At 45.6% G+C, this 15547-nt stretch overlaps 2 protein-coding genes across 2 annotated transcripts; both read left to right on the top strand.

Annotated features, from left to right (window-relative positions):
- Nucleotides 1-5789: 5789 nt before the first annotated feature.
- On the top strand, nt 5790-6813 carry LOC133917332 (transcriptional regulator SUPERMAN-like). The gene has a single exon (XM_062361232.1). It carries the CDS (start codon nt 5922-5924, stop codon nt 6417-6419), a length of 498 nt encoding a protein of 165 aa, XP_062217216.1. The 5' UTR covers nt 5790-5921; the 3' UTR covers nt 6420-6813.
- A 5219-nt stretch (nt 6814-12032) lies between these two features.
- On the top strand, nt 12033-13500 carry LOC133917331 (uncharacterized). Its single transcript, XM_062361231.1, has one exon. It carries the CDS (start codon nt 12263-12265, stop codon nt 13310-13312), a length of 1050 nt encoding a protein of 349 aa, XP_062217215.1. The 5' UTR covers nt 12033-12262; the 3' UTR covers nt 13313-13500.
- The last annotated feature ends 2047 nt before the right edge of the window (nt 13501-15547 follow it).

Here is a 15547-nt window from a genome sequence, read left to right as displayed (position 1 = left end):
TGGCACAAGCCGTATGGTCCCTGTGTCGTGTGGGTCCAGGAGTATCCCCTGCAGGGTGTATAATCAGTTCGAACTGCCGCGCTCTCGGTCATGAGCATCGCTATCGCTTATCTCCACCGAGCGACCATGTTTTGGTCGTAGAGTTTCGATGTGGGTTGTGGCATGGTTGGTTTGGGGTGGTTTGGTCGGTGTGTGGTTGGTGGTTTGGTGGGAAGGGTTTGCTTTTATACACTTGTTGTTCATATATCTGTTCTGATCAGTTGGTTGGCAGGGTTTGAGTCGGTGGTTGGTTAAGTCAGTTGCTTGCACTTAGAGTCTAGGTTGCTTACCGCTTAATGAACTTAAACATGTCTTAATCCTTGCTACAGCTTTAAATGCATGATCCTTGGAGTCGAGAATATATATACTCATACTGTGTAAGTCTTGCTAGTACCTTCGTACTAAGGGGTGCTGCCCTTAAGTTGTTTTCAGGTCCGCAGGTTGGCGAGGAAGAGGCGGTGTTCGGCTACTTTGTGCCTGCCGATCAGGGTGGCGGGCAGGAGTAGCACCTTCTACTCCGAACTCCGGCGCTTTTGGTATGGAGCCTAAGGGCATACGGCTCCATACTCTTTTGTTGTATAGGTTTTTCTTCCGCTGCATAGTTGTTGTTGTTCCTCTTTTGTTGTAAATTGTGGAAGCAGTTGCATGTTTAATAATGGTAATCCAGTTTAATTATTTGCTCTCTATTAAACTGTGTTGTGATATTTGAGTTGGAAGGCATGTGTTCCGATCCTAGGCACAAAACACGTGCCGGGACTACCGGAATGGTATTCTGGTTAATCGTCGAGGTTGTGATTATGAATAATGATCCTCCTGATGATTAATTAGAATACTATTTGGACGGTTCCTCACAGCTTCCTTGATCTCCTTGTAGTTTTCTCCAACTGAGCAACATTTATTATTGAAAATAGCTAGTGTGAGTACATAATGTACTCCGCAAGTGTAGGAAAGCATAACATGGGGCTTAAGTCAAGAAAAGGTTAGACACTGGTTTACTGCACTAAGCAATCTTAACCTATAACTCCAACAATAGACATCCTAATTACTAAGTGTGAAGATACCACTTAAACAAGAAGAACAACTCATCAGATACCATCTGACTACCAAGACTCATCAAATAATTTCATTACCTGGCTACTCGACCATCCAAACCAGAACTCTGATCCCAACTAATCAAGAAGAAGTCCAAGCCGCTCTTGACTATGAGCATGGCTGATCGATCGGTTTTATACTCTGCAGAGTTTGCACACTTTACCAATGAGTCGTTATCAACTCTTTTACCGGTACCCGTCGGTACCTTTACACACTTTTGAGGTGTGCACCGAGAGATCACTATAAGACCTTTATAAAGCTCTTGTTGACCTGTAAGTACTCACTGAGGTTTCACCGCTAACAGTGATTCCATTACTACAGAAGCCCCATCTTATGCCACTCATCCGTCCACTGGTGCCCACAAAACCGGAGGGATCGCTAATTAATTGGCCAGGTCGTACTCATATAAGCCTCGTGGTTGTACTGTTTAGCTAGGTTACAGGCTTCAAGAACCGATCCTTAGGATCCCACACAGGAACAACCACAAACCAACTGTGCATCACAGCACACGTGCATACCCGCACCATCATCATATATCCATCCTGTTATAATTCCTATACCATGTTGCTATAAAAGATTACCATTCCCGGTTCATGTTGTATAACCATTAGTCAAGTTTAACTCATAACCCAACCATGACAACAACTAGCATATCTACCCTTAATTTCTCATGACTCATTCAACGACGACAAGGATAATCATACAAATGCTAATAAACCCTAATCATAGGTTCCAATTTAGACAAGCATGCATGACGGATAAACAACTAACATGTAAATCCTAAAATATGTGCAAGATGTTCAAGGATACTTGCATGACGGCTACTTAGTGATCTTCGTAAAATCATCTCTGGCATACCTCGAAGCCTCGGCCTTGTAGCTCATCAAACCTTGAACTGTTGCTCCTGGAGATCCTTGTACTACTTCGGAATGTAGTCGTCTACTCACAGGAATAACCGACAAAAGAGAAAACAGAAACAACTAAGAACAGTACATCAACAGAGACATCACATCATAACAACTCTATGGTTGGATATGATATGAGATTAAGCGAATTCATGGAGTGCTACTTGGATTTGAATGAAATTCGCTGAACAAGATTTGAATAAATGAATTTTATTTGAATTATAAGGGCTAGAATAGAATTAACTATAGAAGGTAGGGGCTAACGTGTAAACATCCTAAATAGGAAAGTAAAGATAGAAATAAACGATTTTGGGAGGGGTTGTTTGGAATTCTCACCAAGAGAGAGAGAGAGATCAGAGAGCAGAGCAAGGGAGTTTTGCGTGAAGGAGTCGGCCGACGGTGGACTCTTGGCGTCGCTGGTGGGGGAAAGGCCTGAGGTTGACGGAGATGGTGTAGACGGGGTCGCCGCGCAACCATGAACTCGTGGAAGGCTCAGCTTGACCTGGGGTACAAAAGGACATGCACACCGGCGAGCTGAAGGCGGTGAAGTGCACGATTAGATGGTGACGGCGATCATTGATGTTGACATTGGGAAATAATGGTGTTTCAACAAATCAAGGAGAGCACGAGTGTCAAACGCGAGAAGACAAACTTAGTTTTATGGTTGGTCTTGCCAGAGAAGTTCTGAGGTAGCAGCAAAATAGAGATGAACGTTCTCAGCTTCGATGATGGTTGCGCACAAACATAGCAAAGAAGATGTGCGTGTTCTCGGAGATTGGCTGAGAACTTTGAGAAACCAACTGAATAGAAATATTCATATTTCTTGGGAACACAATGATATCTCACAGGTTTGGACAGAACATCTCCTGAGAAGGAGATCAGCCAGTGGAGATGAGATTGATGACGAATGCATCATGCTACGGTTGGTAACCATGTTCCGGCTGCCTCGCTGCATGAATGGAGAAGTGGCCCTAGGGCTAGATACATGGCTTTATGGGACACACCATGACATGGTATGTGCACTCATATGGTCGCTAGATCAACGGAGAACACGAACTAAACTCGCAATGCACACGCAGAACTCATCCAGATAGGGGCAGCAGCAACGCCGATGTGGATTTCGGTTCGCGCCCTGGACGCGAGCAAACGCAGAGCAACACAGATGGTGACGTAGATCTCGGTGCCATCTGTCCTCCTCTGGACAAATTATCTTGGGACATGGTGGGGAACAACCTTGGGCACATCTTGGCAAAAGATCAAGATATTTGGCTGGACGGATTGCCGGGAACATGGATGCCAACTAGTGATGGCATGACTGTCTGTGATGACGAACGGTGCCCGGAAGGTTAGCAGCGGCCACTAGGGTTTGGAGGAGAGTGGAAATAAGGCAGGGGAGGGTGTGCTGGTCCTTGTATAGGGCTAGGGGCAGCTGGCCATGAAGTGGGGAGAGGAAACGGCCGGAGTTAGAAGACGAAACGAACGGGTGGAAGATGAAATGAACAGCTCAGTTTGAGGATGATATCTTCACTGTCCGGACTCTAAATTGGACGTTTTTTACTCTATCTTGTAGTAATCGAAAAGATCTACAACTTTTGTATTCATTGGAACTTCTAAAAATGCTATATTGATTTCCAAAAATGTGTTACAAGATAAATTGTTTGAATTCAGCCTTATCTGTGCAGCACTGATCTCGGGGGCAATAACTCCTAGATCCATTATCCAAATACGGACTTCCATAAGTGCAAATCGAAGCTCTCAGCAAGACCTACAACTTTGGTATTGTATATTTGAATTTGAGGCCATCTTGAACACCAAAACTGCATGGGAAGATGAGGATCGACTGGGCACTGCTGACTGCGCTGACACATAAGCCAACTGGGCGATGTGGTGGCCACGTGGAGCGAGAGAGAGAGAGAGAGAGAGAGAGAGAGAGAGAGAGAGAGAGAGAGGAGAAGGGAATTGACGCTAGTTGCTCGAGTTCATGGCGGGGCATCTTCGGAAGGAGAAGGCGGGTATGGCTTCAATAGCCATTAGGGCCATTAGAGCTGCGGTTTCCACTCTGAATTGCTGAAAATTTTAAGAGTATGGAGTGGCAATCGGTTTTGCTTACTTGATGGATGTCAAAATGTTTTGATTGTGCACTTACTCGAGCTTAATTGGCCATCCAAACGTGAACAGAAAGAGTAGAGAGGAATTGGAGCCATATGCTAGAGAGAAAAATAATGAGGAAAGGTAGTGCATGTTGTGTTGGATCAAAAGTACGTGAAATGAGATTATCCATGGAGGATTTTTTTGATGATATAGAGATAAAGGAACAAGGATTTATTCAACCTTGAAATTCCTTAACCTATTCAAATATTTGATAAATACATTTTTCAACAAGGTTATTTTATTGTTTTAAAAAGCTCACAACCCAAAATCAAAATTTTAGAGTGTGACAACGGCGGCTGGAACCTGAAATGTCTGTGTGTCGTTTTTGGAGGAGGATAGGATGAGCTTGGTGTTCACCCTATATCAAAGGTGAGCTTAAGGATTATATAGTGAGCTCCTTAATTTTTTAGATATTGGTATCCATATAGTGGGATTACTGGAGCAACAAAAACTCCTATTTGACAGTTTTTAGATATTGGTATTTATATAGTTAAGTTGTTGGAGATGCTCTTAACGCATTGCATTGCCCCCAAAGTAGCGATTTTTTTAAGCAAATCAGTTAAAGTAGTGATCTGATGATACGTCTTCCTAGCAAGCTAAACTAGTAGCTAACTACTTTGGCTGGCAGTGCCCATTATATTACGTGTGTCTTGCTCTCACGTGCAGATCGAGATCGATCGCTCAACATGCACAGTTGCACACGACGACCAGAAGACCAGTGCTTTGACGGGGGCTGTGTTTTGGGATGACGAGATCGAGTTGCATGCATGCATATGTGCATGCTTAATTAATTGATGACGATCGAGCATATAAAGCAAGGAAGAATGAGGCAGGGCCTGGCCTCATGGTCTGCCCATTTCAGTGCTGGTCTATCTGAATCACTCGAGCAGCTAGCTAGCTATGACTCCGCTTGACAGTTACGTGCATTTTGTTTCCTGGCATGTTGATTACTAGGCAAAAACTAAACTACGAATATACATAAGAATAGACAGATAAATGGGTTTGCATTGAGTCTTGAATTATTTCCTGGGACCCATCATGCAGCTAGTCCTCCAAGGAGAGAGAGTCTTGCTCTGCTGCCTCAAGGTACAAGCTGATCATGCATCTTGGATTTCTGCATAGATTTGCACGTGGACCGGACGTACGTGGTCAAGCTAGGTAGCTGGTGATCGGAGAGAGGACGACTGCTGGGTGGTAAAGCTGATCGATGCATGGGTGCTGGAGTGGAGTGGCCGGCCAGCATGCAGCAGAGCCTGCAGTTTGTTATCTAAGGAAAGATTTCCACTGCTCACGTTTGACAAACGAGAGATGAGGATACCGAGGAAGCTATTTCGGGATGACAAGAAAGGCCCGCCCGGTCACGCATGCATCCCGATCGCCTTGAACATGTAGTCCAGCACAGAACAGTGAAATGCAACTCATAATCTACAGTCCTGGACCGGCCCGGAGTCTCGATCTCTGTTGTGGAGAGAGAGAGAGAGTCATGTAGCTTCGCCGGTCAAGTCCAAAGCCATCATAGCACTGCTCAGTAGAGAGAGAGAAAGAGAGAGAAATTTGGATCTGATAAATTATCCATGAAACCATCAAAGAAGAGGGCAGAGAGTAGTGCTGGTGGTTGCTAGACAACAGTACAAATAGCACCACGATTTCGTTTCACTTCACATGTCGTCCACCACTTAAGCTAGCTCCTCCTCTTCCACTAGTCTGGCTCCATCTCTTAGGTAGTTCAGAGCGATGGAGAGGGAGAGGGATGACACAGGAGAGCAGCAGCCATGGAGCTACAGCTGTGGCTTCATGGCCAGCTTCACCTGGCCGCCGAGGTCCTACCCCTGCAGCTTCTGCAAGAGGGAGTTCAGGTCCGCGCAGGCCCTCGGGGGCCACATGAATGTCCACAGGAGGGACAGGGCCAGGCTCAGGCACGGCTCCCCTCCTCTTCCTGCTCCTCCGGCTGCTGCAAGAGCGGCTAGCTCCAGGGCACCGGCGATGACTCCTCCTATTCCCAACCTCAACGATCCGCCGCCTCCACAGTACCATCGTCATCGCTGTTCCAGCAACAGCAGCAGCAACAAGAAGCATGATCGTGATGATAAGAGCTCATCGATGGCGGCGCCGACAACGGTGAGCTTGGAGTTGGGGATTGGGGTGGTTTGCAGCTGCAATGCAGCCACTACCACTCTAGGTGGCCCAGAGGATGACGGTCTCGACCTGGAGCTTAGGCTTGGCGTCTCATGATGATCCAATCGGCACATGCGCGCGCATGCATGATGGATCGATGTACCTAGCTCGCTACTGTGCTGTGCCGGCCTATGCCTCTGCATCGATCTATATATCAGGCCAGATATATGCAATTAATATGCTACATATGTATGTCGAATTCGAACTAATGTAGTTACAGCATGCAATGCAATTAGCTAGGTAGTTTCAATTCCCTAGCTCTCTGTTTATTTCAGCTTGGATATGTGTTGCAGTTAATTTGTAGCTTAATTGATAGCTATGTATCGTGGCCGGGCGGCGTTTCTCTGATCGACCCTGCAGCAGGCTGCAAAAGATTAATTGATTTTCGTAGCATGCATGATGATATATCTAATTGATCATATGCATGATGGTGGTTCCAATTTTCTTAAGCATGTGATGATCTTAGTTACTTTGTGATCAATTGTACAATATGCCTCCCTTCATTTGTAGTCAAGTACTGCCAAAAGGTAATTAATGTTGGTAAATTAGAATTTTTTTAAGAATTTGAAAGATATTTTTTTTGAGTGTCGACGATCAATAAATCGATAATGAATACTTATATACTAAGTAGGGATATCTACACTACCGGAATCGATGTGTATGCCGAGTGCCTACGTGTATGCCGAGTGCATTATATCGGGCACTCGGCAAACAACCACCTACGCCGAGTGCCCGACAAAAGCACTCGGCAAACAATTAGACACTCGGTAAATACCTCAAAAAACACTCGGCAAACATTAGCACTCGGCAAAATAGAGAAAAAACACTCGGCGAATTCGGGCACTCGGCAAACAACGCGCCACGTGTCCCTCCGTTCGGCGGCTGACGGCGAGTCGCCCCTTTGTCGAGTGTCGTCTAACGGACACTCGGCAAACATAAATGTTTGCCGAGTGCCCGATATTAAGCACTCGGCAAACTATTTTTTTTCTTTATTTTCTTTTTAGTTTCCTTTTGTTCTCTTTTCTTTCTCGTAATAACAACCAACCAAGGGTCGCCACACATCGATTCCGGTACTACTGCAGTATGGTTTAAGGATGATATTGTTATGAACTTAGAGTTAGAATTCAGTCGTGCTTCAAGATTGAGATGCAGCAGATGTGGACTCCTGGGAGTGGCCCTTGGAATCAGTTGTGCTCTGAACATGTGTCAAAGATGCTACCGTGTGATGAGCTGAGCTCACAAACAAAGGAGAATGACAATTCTTCTTCCTTGCCTTAAAAAAGGAATTTCTCTACTATATACTATCATTCCAGCTGTCATCCAGACAAAGAAGGAATTTTCAATGCTTGCCAAGTGGAAGAAGCAAAAGCAGATTAGCTTGACACACCAAGCTGCCCTTCTGATCTATGGGTTTTGCTTGGTTCATCGTTAAGTGCATCAGAGAAGGTAGCTGGTAGCATAGTGAGAAGTGGTGGAACAAAAAAGTGACTTCATTTGGTGATTCTTGGATGGATAACATGTTTGCTATGTTCCATCGAAATCCAACTCTATGGACAACTCTTTTGCATAAGAAATGATTTGATGGATATAAGTCAAATAACGAACAAAAATGGGTAGAAAAACATGAGACTTGCCATGGTGTCATGATATGATACATAGAGGCTGTGGTAAAAATTTGAGAAGGTTTCGCAAAAGCTGTCATGTACGATGCTTAGAAACCGAAGCATCTCCGAAAAAGAATCATGGTTTCGAGAGGGAACGGATCAGGTTTGAAGCCAAAGTGACGGTTGAATCATCGTTTGACCTTGAAACTTTTTCTACACTCAACATACAACATAGCATATTCCACTTTAAACTTTGGCATTTTTCTGGGTCTGTTTGCTATTTTTAATTCATTAAGTGTATTTCTTGGCTTTTAATGGATATAAGTCAAATTTGATCTGCAAGTACATGAAATAATGAACAAAAATGGGTAGAAAAATCATATTCATGTTGTTGAGTCTATTTTTAGGCCTTACCCAAGAAATGAAAAGAAATTTGAAACATCTGGGCAGCAACACTCGACCACCAACATGTAGCTTATTGGTTTTTTAATTCTAAAAAAAACAAACGAAGTTTGAAAAACATGAGACTTGCCATAGTGTCATGATATGATACGTAGAGGCTGTGATAAAAATTTGAGAAGGTTTCGCAAAAGTTATCACGTACAATGCTTAGAAACCGAAGCATCTCCGAGGAAGAATCGTGGTTTCGAGAGGGAACGGATCAGGTTTGAAGCCGAAGTGACGGTTGAATCGTCGTTTGATCTTGAAACTTTTTCTACACTCAACATACAACATAGCATATTCGATGTTAAAATCTGGCATTTTTGTGGGTCCGTTTGCTATTTTTAATTCATTAAGTGCATTTGTAGCAAAAAAAAAATTCAGGTGTTTGTCGACTGTTCTTGCGTTCACACTCGGCAAACAAGTGATTTGCCGAGTGTCCGTGATTTGGCACTCGGCAAACCTGGGCTTTGCCGAGTGTTCTAGATTTGAAACTCGGCAAAAAACGACACTCGGCAATTTACCGAATATAGGGTTTCCCCACCCCGGCCGCGCGCGGGGACAGATCTCAAAATATCCTCTTGCCTTCTCCCCGGCCGCCGCCGCCGCCGCCGCCGCCTCCCGCGCCCCCCCTCCGCCGCTGCCTCCAGCGCCCCTCTCCCCCTCCTCCCAACTCCCCCTCCTCCGCTGCCGCCCCGCCCAGCGCCGCCGCCGCCGCCCCGCCCCGCGCTGGCCAGCGCCGCCCCGCGCCGCCCCCCCTCCGACGCCGCTCCGCGCCGACCCACTCCACCTCGCCCCGCGCTGCCCGACGCCGCCTCGCCCCGCTCTGCCCGACGCCACCTCGCCCCGCGTCGGCCCGCTCCGACGCCGCCCCGCGCCGGCCGACGCCACCTCGCCCCGCGCTGGCCAGCGCCGCCCCGCGCCGCCGCTGCTCCGACGCCGCCCCGCGCTGCCCCACGCCACCTCGCCCCGTGCCGACCAACGTCGCCCCGCGCCGCCCCCCTCCGACGCCCGGGGTACAAGGTACCGCCACACGCCATGCGCCGTTGAAGCCATGTGCTCCTCCCTCCTTTTACCCCCTCCTCCGGACAGTATTGCCATGAGGACTTCATATGTGAATCATGTCATTGTGGGCATGTGTTGCTGGTAGCACATGAAGTAGATCATATGGAGTCCTCGTGGCAATACTATCCGGGGAATGGGTTATGAAAGTTGATTCAGATTTCAGTCTGCGTTGTCCTCTAATTAGTCTTTAGATGGTTGTATTCTCCATATTTGTCATGCCTGTGTTGTTGTGTTGTTATGCCTGTGTTGTTATGCCAGTTTTGCTATTTATTACAAAGGAGATGCCGCCGAAATTTTAAATTTTGGCTAATTTAGGCTTTAGGATGTGCATGTCGCGTAACCTATGCGTCTCCCGTTTGAAAGAGTTATGGTTATAAATATGCAAGTCTTTGCATATCTATAACCGTAACTGTTTCGAATTGTTCACATTTTTTGGACAGCCCGAGGATGTGTAGATTGGCTTCATTTCAATGCTCTACTTAGCATTTCTGTTTACTTTCAAATGCATACTTCTTACTTAGTGTTTCTGCTCCTTGATTGATGCAGGTAAAGGTGGTAATCAAGTGTGGAGTCCGTTACGGCCTGCAACATTTTCTTTTTGTTTGGACTATGTTTTGTTATCTTATCACGACAATTTGTGATGTTTGTGTCACTTGCGATGTTAATGCGATGGTTTATGTGATGTTTGTGGCATATGTGATGTTTATGCGACGGTTTATGTGATGTTTGTGTAATATGCGATGTTTATGCGAAGGTGGTAATCTGTGAAATATATATAAATTATTTTGAATTGTAGCGACAGTTTTGAATCTGGTATGGATCAATTGGCAATCTGGTATATAACAGTTTGCCGAGTGTAACACTGGGTAAACAAGGCTATGCCGAGTATAACACTCGGCAAACGTGACACGTGTCGCAAGACTGTTCAATCTGGCATTTTGGATGCCAGTTTGCCGAGTGTGCTCTAATACTCCTCCCGCTTGCCGAGTGTGCTCCAAAAGCCAGAGAAGGGAGGCGGGGCATGGTGGCGTCACCACGCCGCACACTCAGCGCGAGGCCAACAGCAAAGCAGAGAGGGAGCAGAAGTGCGCGAGCGTGTAGAGGTGAGCGGATTCGAGCGAGGGGATAAGGATGAGAAGGACAAGCGTATGAGAGGCGGCATGGTCACGGTCCTTAGCTGAGACGAGCACAGGGAGTAGCATGGCGAGAACGATGATAATGGCCGAAGCATCTTGTGCCGCGGCAGTCGATTTGAGTTGGGCCAAAGGAAAGGAAATAGGTTAAGAAAGAGAAAACGTGGCCTGTAAAGTACGCATCTATTTTTAGCTAATAAAACTTTGATTTTCAAAAACCTATTTAGATGCGCTCTAAAAATTCTACCAAAATTTACTAAAATACTGCAAACCATAAGGTGTATCTGGTTAAATTATTATAACTTTTGGCTAAGCTGGTTTATCTCAAAATTCAAAACAAGATGCTATGCATATAAAATATGATTTTTGATGAACAGAAAATCTCAAGAAAATAAAAGAAAGAAAATCTCATAAATACATTAACACCAAACAAATTAATCATCACAGATTGAACACACCAAACGAATTATGAAAGAATCAAATTTATATTCTAAAATTTTAAAGAAACTCGATCTCTTAAAAATTAAACCCGTAGTCTCACATTAATAACAATTAATTATCTTAAAAACTACAACATAGGATTTTAGGATGTTACAGGGATAATCTCCGTTTTGAACACGACTAAGTGGTGGATATTTTAACACATGCCTTACTTACCCGAATGGTGGTTGCAAACCAAACTGAAATGAGTAAAGGACACATGTATAATAGATACCCTTTATGAATATTCTATATTTATAGTAAATATATAATAAATAATTATATATCCTCATTATGAGTGAATTGAAAAAATTGTTATGCAGAGGTAAAGACTATATATATAGATATAGATATGAGGTAAAGATCTGAGGGCTGCCTTTTTTTTTTTTTTTGGAGAAACCGGGTTATTTTATATAGATATGTAAAGAATTATATTGTAGTTTTTACACTGACACCCTTGATAAAAAGAAGAGATATATCGTGATCCTTGCTGGGATTCCCCGATCCTCTTCATCATCGATGATCAGAGCAGCCACTCAGCTAACCACCACTGTGCTGGCAGTGGGTCACGCTGAGCTTGTAACTTGAAGCCGATACCTTTCTCAACGAAGGAGCTTCGAAAAAAGTTTTAAAGTTTTTTATTTTCACGAGTAGCATATCGAAAGACATGCTTTTGAATCGCTAAACGCTCAGGCACTTCATCAACGCTAGCGATGACGTCAACACTGAAGCCTTTGCAAAGCTTAGGGCTGCCTGTTGGTTACTACTTTGTTTGGTTGAAGGCATGTTTTGTGCCTGGCCTGCCACAATGGCCCATGGGCCCAAAGTCGATGGCCTGAGAGTAGGGCCCACATGGCAGCGTCCAAAGCCAACGGAGCAGAAGGGAGGAGCCAGCCAACCCAACGGCTACCTCTTCTCTGCGACTGCGAGTCAGCGAGTGAGAGTGCTCGTCTTCTTCCTGGCTGTGGCCTGTGGCTGGCTTCTTCTGTTCCCCACTTCCTTCCCCCGACCAGACCAAACGGAGCCGAGCCGGCGGTCGGTCGACCAGAACCCTAGTCTTCCCCGGTCAACCCTCGCTGATTGATCAAATCTCCGAATAGAGTCTCCGTTTCATCTTCTCGTCAGTCCAAATCTATCCAGTTCCAGTTCCAAGACCAATCCGGCAATCCCGATCCGGATGGGCAATGGGGCCGATGGCGATGCTGCGTCGGCGTCGAGGAGGAGGTGCCCGAAGCACCCCTCGGAGCCGCCCTTTACCGGCTTCTGCTCCGCCTGCCTCCTCGATAGGCTCCACGCTACCAATCTTGTTCTGGCCTCCCCACAACCTCTTCCTTACCTTGCCCCGCCGGGCCTGCAGAGCCTGGACCTGGAGGAGGAGGAGCCGTCGCCTCCATGTTCCACAGCAGGAGCAGGAGCAGGAGCAGGAGCAGGGCGGACCACGCTCCTTCACCTCTTCCAGTTAGAGGACCAAGGAGCAAACCAGCAGGAGCAGGCCTCGACCAGCTGCGGCGACAGCCAAGATCCGGCCCCCGACCTGCAGCGCAAGCGATCCCTTCGTCAGTCCTGCAGCGACTGGATGGCCTGCTGCGACACCTCCGCCGCCGCCAACCACTCCTCCTGCTTCCCCTCCCGCCAGTCCTTGGATGCCTCCTCCTCCACCACCGCCGCTGCTCCTGCTCATGTTGCTGCTGCTGCTCCTTGTACGACAACCACTGGCGTTGCTGTGGTCGAGAGGAGGACGGGGAGCCTCAGGTGGAACCAAGTGTGGGCAATCAGGGGCTTCCTCGCCAAGCCTGCAAGCCGCCATCTGCTCAACAGGTCCTTCTCCGAGTCCTCGAGGTCAAGGTACGCCCACCACCCGGGCAGTGCCGCCGTTGCAAGTTCCTCCTCATCACAGTCGCAAGGTATTCGCCTCAACAGCAGCCACTCCGCGTCTTCCGCTGGGAATGTTATGGAGATATCACTCCCCGATGATTCTGTTGGGCATTGCCGGCCCCGGCTCAAGAACAGACTCCACTGGCTCCGCCGCAGCCACAGCGTTCACTATTCTTCACCTACCAGTCTGGTAGATGCTGGCCTCACTCCTTTCAGAAGCAGAAGCAGAAGCAGAAGCAGAAGCAGCAGCAGCAGGAGCACGGCAGACAAGACCCAACAAGTCAGGCGCCTCAACCTCAACCTCGACCTGTTTGCTGCTGGCTTCTTTGGCACCCAAAGACATCAACACTGATCGATTTTTCCGCTGCCATACATACTAGTTAGTTTATGACAGCAACGTTACACAGCTTGTAGTTGAATCAGTAAATTATAAATTGTAAACTAGCATGGTCTCCGGTAAGTTGATAGTGCAGATATTTTTTCTCCCTTCTTTGTACTATGTATGTTAAAGATAGAATAAATCGCTCAACTTAGATACTCCTAGTACCATGCATGTTTATTCCATTCCTCTCTGTCATGAGTAATGAGCAAATTCTGAGCCTGTCTGCTTACAATTGGGTTGGTTGTGGATGTGAGTTTCCTTTCCTAACTGATACCCATGTGTATTGTAACCAGTTTTAGTCTATTCCAGATTTAGATGTCATGAGCTCTTGGGCAAACTTGCCATGTAATTAAACAGGTAAGGAGCATGAATCTGGATGGATTCTAATTGCATCCAGTAGTAGTTGTTTGTTGGCTTCGTCTTCCTTCTGTTTTGGGCTTGTAGATCACTGGCTCGTGTCCATTTTGGTTGGTTCTGAATCGATGGTTTTCCATGTTAACTTGTGTTCATTCCAGGTCTAGGCCAATTTCAGCAATTCCATTTTATTTATGAAAGTGTGCGCTCTCCAGCAATCCAGTATGGCTTCAGTTTTATGGGAAATTTGTTTTGTCCCTTTTTATGTGGTTATATGAGAGTTTGAGTACATTATTTAGCTACTATATATATCAGCAGTACGTGATACTGATTTTCAATGTTCTAGTTCAGTGACTTCAGTAAATTGCATATGATCAACACATGTATCTTGCGGATTGTGCACGCTGGAGTTAAGCCCAGTCTGCTACCATATATCTGGGCTCCCTATTATCATAGCCCAGTCCAAGTCCAGTAGTAATCTCAACACAAACACATGTGCTTACTCCCATTCCTTTTCCTTTGACAGTCTCCTCTTCTGTGCGAGCTCTAAGGTAAGGTAACGTGTCTTTCTTCAAGTTTTCTTTACATTTTCTAACATTAATATTTAAATAAATAGACCTCCTGATGAAAAGATTTGTATAAATAGGAGCCTACCGTCCTCTGAAAGAATTGCAACTCTTTCACGGAGTGGTTAGCATGCCACGGTGACACGGGTATCTGTTACCACCCTTTCAGAAGGCGGTTAGGCCTCACACTCCCTTTACTGCCCTCTGAGATGACGGTTAGCGCTCGTGTTAGACCCCCAGCGCCCCTTTACCACCCTCTGAGAGGGCGTTAGTGCTCTTGCAGCCCTTTCAGGGGACGGTTACCCCTATTTTGTTATAAAAATAACAAAAATCTCATAAGTTATCTAAGATAAAGATAACAAAAATCTCAAAAAATATTAAAGTGAAGATAGAATAAATACATGTAAGTGAAATGAATAAAACCACACTGAATGTTAGATAGAATGCGTACATGAGATGAGTACATAGAATTTGAATATTACTAATAGCATGTAACATATAGGCTACATCTAAGATACATACACAACTTAGGTAATAGATTAAAAATGATATAACTACCTTGAATTCAACAAGTACAACATTTAGTAGCATAAATATTACAGACGAAATGGCCCTTAAAGTTGTCTGTGCCTTCATCCAATGGTAATCGTATTCTGGGAATTTTAGTCTATGTGGCATATACGGAAAATAATCAAAGTTAGGATCCTAGTCATCTGTCCTGTCGTTAGAGAATTCGCAACGACGTGGAGTTCTCTAAGGAGTAAGCACGAAGTCATCATCCTTGAAACCAACCCATTCGGTTGTGGTGGAAGTGATAGAAGCACGTCCTCTTGTGGTTGTTGTTGAATGACCGCCTCTTTCACGGTGGCTCGAACCACTGCCTCTTTCACAACGGCGTGAAGGTCTTGAATGGCCGCCTCTGTGTCTCCAGTTATGTTCGGATAGGCAGCTGTCACCGAATAGTAGATGCAGCCTAAAAAAGTTCTCGATGGGTTTGTTCAGCAACTCTTCATCACGAGGGAATACCTAGTATAAAAAAGAGTATATGAAAATATAAACGTATCTTAGAAGTGCAACATAACAATTAACTGAGACATGTAATAATGATGAACATACTTTAAGGTGCTCCTCGTACTGCTGAGGGTGCATAAATATCGTATGTGCTCGCTTGCTAAAATACTTTGCTATGTCAGCTAGTTCGCACACTATGATATATCTATGACGACGCTCTAACAAGTGCGTCTTTAGGTCCATAGAGGTCACAGAGCTTACCATTCGCCGTCAT

The sequence above is a fragment of the Phragmites australis genome, chromosome 5 (genome assembly GCF_958298935.1).
Source record: "Phragmites australis chromosome 5, lpPhrAust1.1, whole genome shotgun sequence".
In the NCBI taxonomy this organism is placed as follows: Eukaryota; Viridiplantae; Streptophyta; class Magnoliopsida; order Poales; family Poaceae; genus Phragmites; species Phragmites australis.
This window is presented reverse-complemented; position numbering and strand designations above follow the sequence as displayed.

Coding starts and splice junctions, on each gene's coding strand:
- LOC133917331 (XM_062361231.1), top strand. CDS start 12,263: ATGGGCAATGGGGCCGATGGCGATGCTGCGTCGGCGTCGAGGAGGAGG.
- LOC133917332 (XM_062361232.1), top strand. CDS start 5,922: ATGGAGAGGGAGAGGGATGACACAGGAGAGCAGCAGCCATGGAGCTAC.